The sequence below is a fragment of the Primulina huaijiensis genome, chromosome 15, assembly GCF_012295235.1.
Source record: "Primulina huaijiensis isolate GDHJ02 chromosome 15, ASM1229523v2, whole genome shotgun sequence".
Classification (NCBI taxonomy): Eukaryota; Viridiplantae; Streptophyta; class Magnoliopsida; order Lamiales; family Gesneriaceae; genus Primulina; species Primulina huaijiensis.
In genome coordinates, this window is record NC_133320.1 from 19654386 (window position 1) to 19665655 (window position 11270).

The window sequence follows — 11270 nt, forward strand, 5'->3', positions numbered from 1 at the left end:
AAAAGTATTACTTTTTATGCTAAAAGTATTATTTTTTATTGTGAATATCGGTTGGGTTGACCCGTCTCACAGGTAAAGATTCGTGAGACCGTCTGTCTCACAAAAGACCTACTCTTTATTTAATGTTTTCTGGGAAAGGATTTTAATTTGAATGATACTTATAATAACATGACTACAGAAAGTTGTTTGCTGTTCAAGAAAGTCCTCCCTCAATTCTTCTTCGAGCGTCTCGATTTCTTATTCTGAAATTACCTCTAGCTTTGGTTCTCGAATTCTCTCCATCCCCGATTAACGAAGCTTCTGAATGATCAAGTTTTTGGTTTTGTTTTGACAAGTATTTTAAAAAAAAAATTAGTGTTTTATAAGTAAAAAACACTTAAAATATTTGTTTGGATAAGATTTTTATCAAACGTTCTTTACAAATATTTTAAAAAAGTATTCTTCAATATAATTTTTAAAGAACAATTAAAATATGTTTTTTTTAATCTTTTTAGAACAAAAAAGGGTTAAAGGAGAATTAAAAAGTGTTTATAGAATAATTGTGTAATCATCTTTTTATTTATTTATAACGATATAAAATGGGTTGGACCCGCTAAAAATTAAATAATTTTTTTAAAATTTTAGTCATTATATAATAAAAAAAAACTTTTAAAAATAAATAAATAATTAAAATTTCTTTCCAACTTTATATTAATAATATTTATAAACAAAATATAATCACAAGTTAAATCTGTTAATTCATATTCAACTCATAATAATATAAAAAATTTAATTATATATTTTTATTTTAAACACATCATTATAAAATAAAATTATTTCAATCCTAAAATATTATAAGCTAAAATTATGGATTAAGATATGCATTATTCAATAAATAAAAACAATATAAATTATAGCTGATGATAATTGTGCAATTATAATATTTTAAATCTTAAAATCGCTCAAAGACTACGTTTTCATTGCTCTACCAAATAGAGTTAAATATCGCACCTCTGATTTTGACTATGATATCAATTGTAAGATCAATCGTTTGCCGCTCAACTACCACGTATCGATTCCTCTACAACGCTGAGACAATTATTACACCACAACATATTCTTAATAATATATATGTACATGTAAATGTATACTTATATTTTTATTTTTCTATATAAATTTAGTGACGGGACGGGTCCATCGAATTTCAAGACCCGCTTGATCGGGTCTAAACTCGTCACTCCGAGACGAGTTTAATACAGGGCATGATTTAGACTCGACCATTGTCATCTTTATTTATGATTAGAATTATAAAATGGCCAGTAAGATGGTCCATCATTTGAACGGATTGAGAAATTGCCAACCCAACTCTCCTATTTGATGTATTTGCTATCTTGAAAGGACATCATAGTGTGGAGGTATTGGTCGAAAGTTAAGTCATTTATTTATCCAACTACATTGGAAAATATTTAAAGTCGGTGAAACAATTACAAATTTACAATGAGGTTCGAATTAGAAACATTAAAATTGTGTTGATTAATATTGTAATGAGTCAAGAAATGATCGATGATTATTAAAAAAATAATAATAAATAGAAATGAAATGATGAATGAGATTCAAGTAAAAGAATCAACGGGGCTTAACAACCATAAGTGACGGCCCGAAGATCAACATAACGACTAAGTGCAAGGTAATCGGGTGCAATTCGTAGAGCACCCAAAGCATCAAGATACATATTTTTGCAATTTCCGTAGAGGGCTAGGAATCCGATTCTACCCGAGCTAGAATTTTAAATTCTAAAATCCTTTAATATTTTAAATTGATTACTCGGGTTAATATAAAATTTATCCAAAATTATATAAAAATTTACATAAATTTTTTTTTAAAAAAAATTAGGACCACCCCGGCTAAAGTAATGTGGCTCCGCCCGTGGGGCTATTGACTTGGATATTTTGCTGCCATGCGTTTTCAAGGGTCACGAAGATCCGTCACTACTAGAATTTAACTTAAAAACCTTAATTTCAATTTTTTTATTCTCTTCTTTTTTGGGTGTCGTTTTACACCTTATTTTTAAAATTTAATGTAAAATCCATAAATAATTTTTTAAAAAAATTTCAATACGAAAAATTAGTGAAAATAAAATTTTAAAATTTAAGCTCTAAGTTCATGAGAGATTGTCAGATTTATTTGTGAGACAGATTTTGATCCCTTCTTGCACTAACGTGCTTCCAGGTCCGTTGAAGAAGAGAGCAAGTGCAACAATATTAACAGCACACATATGGGTGCACGCTGTTAAAAGTAATATTCGCAGTGTGCTTTTAATGCACGCTGTTGATGACGTGCTGCGAAAAATCATTTTTCTTGAAGCACGCTTTGGATTTCCAACCAGGAAACATGTTATATATACCTGTTCATCACAATCAATGGGTATAAGGGGAAATTTATAAATGAATGTTTAAAATGCAAAATCTTAACTAAAATACGAACCATTCATTTCTAATGACAATAACATGACTCGATTAATCAAATGTCCCTAGATCAATGAGACAAATCTTGAGATATAATCGATATGGCATCACCAAGAATCCCGACTTCCCGAATTTCTTTGGCGAATTGAGGCTTAACAACTATAAGTGACGACCCACAACGATCGACATTATAACGTACCAAAACTCCCTGAGCCCGAAGATCACCGTATCGACGTTGTGCAAGATAATCGGGTGCGGCTCCTAGAGCAGACAAAGCATCAAGATACATATTTTCGCAATTTCCATAGAGGGTTATTGACTTGGGATCTTTTGCTTCCATAAGAAGTCCATGGATCTTCACTTTGGTACCTATTGCCTCATATTCGGCCATGTCGATTGCTATCTGTGCAAAGCTGAGCGAGCCCTGCGGTTTCGCTGCGCGTATCAGACCCTAAAACATTCAAGCAAAGGGGATGGTTTTTGGTTTGATCGCACACACTTTGTAGTGCTGAAAAACCATGGCCTGTGGAGAAGGAATCAAATGCAAGAATGAGGAGTACTATTAGTGAGCAAGACATGAGTTTGTGTGTGAAGGTGTTAGCCATTTTGTTTGGGATAATAGTTTTGATAGGGAGAGAAACCTTTATATAGATTAATGGTTTGTGAATGTGTGTATTTTCATGTAAAATTTATCCAGATTCATTGTATAATTCATATTCATGTAATCCAACATAAAGATGGATATTATTCATATATCCAAATCGCAGAGTCTTGCATTAATCTCGGAGAACATCTTACTTTGGTTAGGATCAAAATCCTACTTAAATTTCTCTCTAAAAAAAACAAGAAATCCTACTTTTAGTTAGGAACCAAATTAGACAAAATATAACCATTTATTTTATGAAATATTGGCATATTATGTAATAAAAAAATATCTTAATCTATAGGATTTTTGTTTTGAATTTGAGATTGTCTTCTCATTGTCTATATAAGGTGATCGAATCAACTCGTTGGAAACAATTTAAATCGATAAAAAAAACCTTCAATATTATATTAATTTTGTAATATCTTAACTCATATATCCTATAATCTTTTGTGTGCGTATTTTTTTTTAACCTTTTGGAATAATGATCGATCTCGTTTTTACTATATTAATATCCCATATTTTAATATTCTCTGAATTTAAATTGAGAATATTAGATTTGAGAACATAATTGAAGCTCGGAGGGACATCCTTTCACATGGCTACTTATGAATCAATGTATATAATATACATGATTTCAAAGGATTGGCATTTTTTTAAAAAAAAAACAAAACCAATCAAATTTACAGTAAAATCTCTACAAAATATTCCGTATTCCATAAAGATATGAATTAATTGATAAATTTATAATTTATTATTTTAAAGAATACTTTTTCGATCATGTAAAACATAGATTTGATTATATATATAAAAAAATCATTGTGTTTCATTAATGTATTTATTATATTCCTTGAATTAATATAAAAAATTAATTTCATTGTACATATATATTTATAAAAATACTTTAGTTATATTCCTTGTTTTTAATAATTAATTAAATAATATTTGTTTTATTGATTAATCAAACAACATTAATCGTATAACGTAAGGGTGTAAACGAATCGATAAAAATATTAGTAAAAATTTAAGGCTCGAATTAACTATATTCGAGTTCGATTCGAAACTCGAAATTTTTAATTTTTTGGCTCGAGTTTGACTAAGGAAGTTCAAGTTCGGCTCGAAATCTTAGAATCTATTAGCAAGCTATTCGAAATGTATATATATTTAATATATAATTATATAATAATAAAAAATTAAGGCTCACGTATGAGCGACTCGCAAATTATCGAACAAAATAATTTTAGCTCGAGTTCGGCTCTGAAAAAAGTTCGAACATTTTCGAGTTCGGCTTGAGTTCGAATGCGTATAAAATAATTATCAAGCCGGATCAAAAAGTTCACGAACCGACTCGATTCGTTTATAGCACTAATATAATGTGAGTACGAGTACTTTTGGAATTAATGCAACATGAAAAGTTAGAAATGAAATCTTACTAGATTTAAATTTTAAGAAACAAATAAATAATTCTTATTTTACTAATTCGTAGTTGTTATATATGTAGGTCCATATGTTTATATAATAGTGTTCCGGAAATTATTATCTTACTATTTTATCAATGATATTATTTTAGTACATTGCCCAAGTCGGGATCGAGAAAAAATTATTTTAGATATAATATTAATTTATCGAGTATTAATTTATAGAATTTTTACAGTACTTTATAAAACCATTTACTTTAATCACTTGATTAAAAAGATCGATGTATTTATTAATTAATATTAAGATAAAGCTATAATAATAATAATAATACAAAATATTGTTTATTTTATATTTGAGTTGAGTTTCTTACAATTACAATTACAATTACAATTAATGCCAGAAAACCTCATCTAGGGCTTTAAGAAATAAACAACGATCCCAAGAATATCAGACAGACGTTTCAGGTTAAAGACATGTGTCTCGAAAGGAGCCATCAAGAAGTCAGCAGCGTACGCATTCTGACAGTGATCCACAACGTTAAACGCTTGCATAGCCTACTGCTTGAGTGCTAGCTTCAGCACATGATCGAAATTGTAGTACCCTGATGCTAGTAAGGAAGACAATGCCAGAGCATACAAATTATTGCAGTCGAGTAAAATGTTGTGGTGTTCAATATCATTCTTCAGAAGGACTGGATGATGTTTTCGGTTATATTAATGTTCTCGATCACCTCCTCCAGAGCTAAATTGGCGAGCACGGGGATGGGAGCAGTTTTCGTGCTCGACTTCCACCCGAAGTTGGTTAAACAGAAATGCGGGTCGAATGCCAGACGACATACGTTGTCGAGTAGAGCAGCATCTACTGTTTTGCAGAAGAAATATCCATTGATGATCATTATTAGCGCAAAAACAAAGATCGTTTTTTTGAAATATAGACCACCATTATTTGAATATTGGCCTTTGTTGTTTTAGGATGGTGCTTAAGATTGACGTGATGTTGAAGTATATATAGAGACTTAGAGTAGTCGGAAGTGAATAGAATAGCTAGGTTGATTTTGTTGTGGAACATTTGAATATTTTTAGACTATTCCATATTCTATACATAAAATATTGATTTGAGTTCATAATTCACGTGATTATGAACCATATACTCAAAATATGTTTTTGGGATGGGGATGAATTTATATTAGTATTTATTCACATATATACTTTGAGGCATTTAGATTTAGTGGTCCGATTTTGTGAGGCTGGTTTTTTTTACGAAAATACCATATTCATTTAGATAAATAATGTTTTTCATATAACTTACTCATAACTACAATATCTAATCCACTTTAAAATTTTAAAAATTCGCATATTATTATTATTATTATCTCTACACAATCACATATTTAACAAAATAACATTATCCTTATCCAAATAATAATTAAAAACTATAACAAAATTTTATTAATCAATTTGATCTATTAATGATCATGATTCATATACGTAATAGTAATTATTTTACACATGTATCGTGTGTGCATTGTTCGCTAGTTTGTAATAATGTATATAGCTTGTCAATTGGTTCACCATGCATGCAAGATAGATTTATTAAATTTTCTCTGTCCAGTAAATATGACCACAATATTCAGTCTAGTTAACTTAGAATTTCCTACGTATTTAATATTTATTGCAATATAGTTGTTCGTGGTTTGTAAAGTAGAATGGAGATTTTCGTTTTCTTCATATTTCTTTATGATTTGAAGACTTTATAATGACATGCAATGAGTCCATGTCGACCCAAACCACCATATTTGGTGCGGGTCTGGGTATTTTAATGGATAGTGGGCCGAATAATGGGGATTATCTATCCAATCGAGTACAGGGTTTACATGATCAAACCAAAATCGACCTATTTAGCGAACATATTGAATCATATTAATTAAAAAATATATTAAATGTGGATCAAACGACATCACTAAGAACTTGTAATGTTCATACTTAATGTGAAACAAAGTCTTAGAATATCCTTGTCACATACTCTCAACCGATAATACTTGAATCTCAAATCAATCTTATCAGCTAAGAAGAATTTTCCTTCAAACTCTAGTGAACATCCTGGCACTAGACGTTACGCAAGAACAACGTGACCCATCGGGGTAGACACAGATAATAGGACGTATAGGGATACATAAGGTAACTGGTGAAGCTTAACGAATCATGCAGATATAAAAGAATGGGATGCGCCAGTATCAATTAGAACACATGCAGGTATACCACATAAAAGAAATGTACATGTGATAACCCGTTCATTCTCAGCCTCAACTTGTTCCTGATCGTGCGCAAACACTTGACCATGGGCATGAGGTCGAAGATTAGATCCCCCAATCGATGGTTCCTGAGTCCTCTGTTGGAACATTTCATGTTCGCAATCTTGATTTTGATGTTAAAAAAACTTTTTATGTGTTTCTAATATATTTACTCAAGTGTGAAGTTATTAACATAAGAAGGAAACTGAAACTGAATTTAGCCAAACTGAATTTTGGCGAGCTTCTATGTTTTAATGATATCTCTCAGCTGGATGATTCAAATGACAATCCGTCAACTTGACTGATCAAAAACTCAATTTGGAACAAGTCGTATCTCACGTCAGTTGGACAAAATCGAATGTTATCTAGGTCAAACTGATAGCTAAATGACCAAACTGATTACACGAAAACAGCAATCAGTTGAGTGTGAGCAATTGCGGTATTTTGGCCATATCTCTCAGCTCTGTTATTGGAATGAAGCGATTCAGTATGCGTTGGAAAAGATAAGACAATGAGGAGATTGTCTCTATCAAAACAAAGACTCGGGTTGAATTTGTGAAGCAAAAGAAGACTGAATCGACTCCCAAAGGTACTAATAGAAATATGGTTTTTGAATCCAGCTCTGATGATGAATCAAGAGATGATGTACCGGTTTCTCAAGTTTTCAAGAAGAAACGGTCAGAAAAACCCAAAACTACAAAAATCAAAATGATTAAGTATCTTTCTGGCACCATTGGTTCCTCCACCGATCCCTGCAATCACAGCAACAAAACTCAAAGGGATCCAGATTGCTGAACCAAAAATCACATCATCCTTCTCAAGAATCCCTCTCCTTCACTCGACAGACAAGGGGAAGAAAATGCTGATCGAGGATCCACCAAAGACCAACTCTGTTCATACTGCCATTGTTCTAACCAGCGAATGAGTCAATAAGATCGTTCATAAGAAATTGGAAATGTTTGATCAATGGGTTCAATTTCGAATGGTCACAACATTCGATTCACTAATTCAAACTGGAAAGATCAAAGCAGCTGCCAAACTTGAAATGGACAGAAACATTTGATATTCCAACCGCTCTGCTTCGTCGAGATTTCTTGGAATTCAGATGAAAGAAAGCGCTCTCCGAGAACTAATTCAATTAACAAGGAACAATTTTGTTCCTACTTTTGGCCAACCGCAAAAGATGACTCGTCTGTCAAGAGATAAGTCCTAAGTTGCAATGGCTTTATATAAGGTGTTTTATAAATCAAAGTCTTCTAGTGGATCATTCCCAAGAGGAATAAGGGGTGACGTAGGAGTTATTAATCTCCGAACATCCATTAAAAAATTCGTATCTATTTATTTATTGCATTTACTTATCATTTCCATTGTTTTAAAGATGCATCGTTGAAGCATTTTATGTGTTCTTCAAATATCAAAATATTGCATACCAAATGTTTGATAAAATATTTCAACCAAAATATTTTTACTCATTCAACTTGCATATATTTTAAATACTTTACAAAATATTTAGTCAGTTTCTACGAAGGATTATTTTGAGTGTCTTCCGCTTGGTTTGAAAAACAAACTCAATTTAATTCATCGATGTTCAATATTATAGCTCAACGATTTTATCTCAAACCGATCCAATCATCCTCTACTGAACGAAAGCTTGCAAACCAGAACCAGTCACAAACTCTTCTCTAGTCAGACAATCCTTCTTCGTGTGGCCAATCTCTCCATACCTTAAACAAGCTTGTGTGGCTCTTCGGTATTTATCAGACGAGTTATTCTTCCTGCAATGTTCACACTAGACCTTCTTCTTCCCAAAACGAAATACCTCTCGATATCCAGAGGAAGGAGTAGAAGAGGCAAATTTCTTGAAAGTTTGGACTTGTGGCCCAGAGCATTTGGAGGTCGGGAAGACTAAAAAACCTACCTTGATTCAAATTGAACTCCGATTGTCGACAATCGTTCACAAGACCTTAGTACAATGTCGGATTATCATAAACAGTAACCCGATCGAAGATCTCCTCAAATTTAATATATAGTACGAGATATTCTCTCAAGATAACTTTCTCCATGTTTCCCTTTTTGCGTGAATTTAGATCATCATAATTTCATGATCGTCACATATTGGAAGTAATAACATTTGTTGTTAAAATAATGGATTCACCTAATCATTTCTAAAAACTCTACAAATAAATCTTTTTAAAGTCAATTATCGAAATATTAAAAAGTATTTTGGCACACGAATTATTGGTTTACTGAAAAATTGGTATATTAACTATGTAAATGACTTAAATGGTATATGATCTACCTAAAAAATCAATTTTAACCCTAATTTAAATTGCTTTCAAGTCCAAATATTTTTTTATTAAATTCAACTAGATACACATTTTATTTTTCAAGATTATTTTATTGATTAAATATATTATAATTAATAAATATCATATAAAATTGTTAACTAATAAACTATCTATTCAATTATAAAACATTTAAAAAGTATAAATATATAATAAAATGAATTTTTTTCTCTATCTATATTGTAGTATTATAATTATATTAGTAAAATTCAAATATAAATAAATTATATACACGACTAGAATATATTTTAATATATTGATACAAATATAATAAAATAAATATAATTATTTATATTTAAATTAAAGTTTAACTCGAAAAAACCACTAAGCTTATTAAAAATTCCCAAACAAAGTGAATAAACTTTTGGTTGTTGGAATCACACAAATCAAGATAATGAAAGATATTCACATGTCGCCGTATCAGTTTTCCTGACACCAAGTGTAAACTTTTTCAAGAGATTTTTTTGTTTAAAAATTTTTTTTTTGATTTCTTAAAAAATCAGTACCAGATTTAAAAAAATAAATAAAATTGTGATTAGGGTTGCTTGACATCAACACGTCTGGGCTCCAACAACATATATTTGTTTTATTATGTTTTTATCAATATATAAAAATATATTTTAGAGGTATATATGATTTATTTATTGAAGTTTAATTTATTAACATATAACTATAATATTATTATATATATTTATAAATTTGTCTAAAATATTTTATATTCGAGTATATAATTTATCAAGATATATTTGTATTAATTAATAATTTAATATTTTAATACAAAAGTATGATACTTATTTATAATAATTATTATTATTGGACTCAAAAACAATTTAAGTTAAGGTTAAAATTTATTTTTTAGTTGGATCATGTACCAATTAAGTCATTTACAATATTTCATATGTCAATTAACCAATTGTTCGCGTATCAAAATATTTTTTAATGCATTATCTAAAATAAAAGGCAACATATGTATGATAACTTTTCAACATTTTTATTTTGGTTATTCAATTATGTTTGAGTTTATTACAATGTTGGAAACACCTTGTCAAACTTCTTTCCCCCCGGAACTTATAAAAAGTCATCAGCAATAACCTCAAGAATATTAGATAGACGTTTCAAATTATAAATATATGTCTCGAAAGGGGCCATCTTGAAGAGAGTAGCATAAGCTTTCTGACATTGATCGGCAGCGTTAAACGCTTGCGTAGCCTGCTGACCGAGTTGGCGATATTGCCCATGATTCAGATTATAGGATGCTGATGATACCATGGAAGACAAAGCAGGAACATAAAAATTCTGGCACTCGGTTTCTACGTTGTGGAGTTGAGGATCAGTTGTGAAATACAAGAGGAAATTGATCATAAGTCGAGTCATGTTCATGTTATCTATCACATTCACGATGGCTAAATTTGCTAGATCTGGGATGGGAGCCGTTTTCGTGCTCGACTTCCACCCGAAATTGGTTAAACAGAAATGCTGGTCGAATGTCTTACGACATACGTCTTCAAGTGCAGTAGCATCTACTGGTTTACCGAAGAAAGACCCATCGATGACGAGTATCAACGCTAAGAGGAAGATGGTTTTGTGGAATGAAAACTCCATTATATTCTTTGGTTTCTTGTTTTTTGGTTGTGTGGTGTTTTGTTGTGACATTGATGTGTTTATATATAGAGTGCATGGTAGGTGGTGAATGGAATAGGTTGATTTAGTTGTGGATTATTTGAATATTTCCAGAGCTTTTTTTTTTGGCATATTATTGACATTTATAAAGAAGTTGACTATTAGATATGAGCATGATTTTGTATGTTTTCAAGAATCACTACTAATTGCTCATCTTTTCCATCCACAGCTGTTGGATAAATATACAAAATTGCATGGAAAACAATTGATAATTTACACAAGATCAACTAATTATGATAATAACTAATAAACGTAAGTCTCTTGTGAGACAGTCTCACGAATCTTTATCTGTGAGACGGGTCAACCCTACCGATATTCACAATAAAAAGTAATACTCTTAGCATAAAAAATAATACTTTTTTAACCGTCTCACACAAGTTTTTGCCAACTAGTAAATTGGAAATTTTAATGGCTAATAATTACATAATATTAAATTGGATCATTAATGA

At 30.7% G+C, this 11270-nt stretch overlaps 1 protein-coding gene across 1 annotated transcript; it reads right to left on the bottom strand.

Annotated features, from left to right (window-relative positions):
• Positions 1–10209: 10209 nt before the first annotated feature.
• LOC140959386 (uncharacterized) lies at positions 10210–10743 on the bottom strand. The gene has a single exon (XM_073417234.1). The coding sequence runs from the start codon at positions 10741–10743 to the stop codon at positions 10210–10212; it is 534 nt and encodes a 177-aa protein (XP_073273335.1).
• Between the last annotated feature and the right edge of the window lie 527 nt (positions 10744–11270).

Coding starts and splice junctions, on each gene's coding strand:
- LOC140959386 (XM_073417234.1), bottom strand. CDS start 10,743: ATGGAGTTTTCATTCCACAAAACCATCTTCCTCTTAGCGTTGATACTC.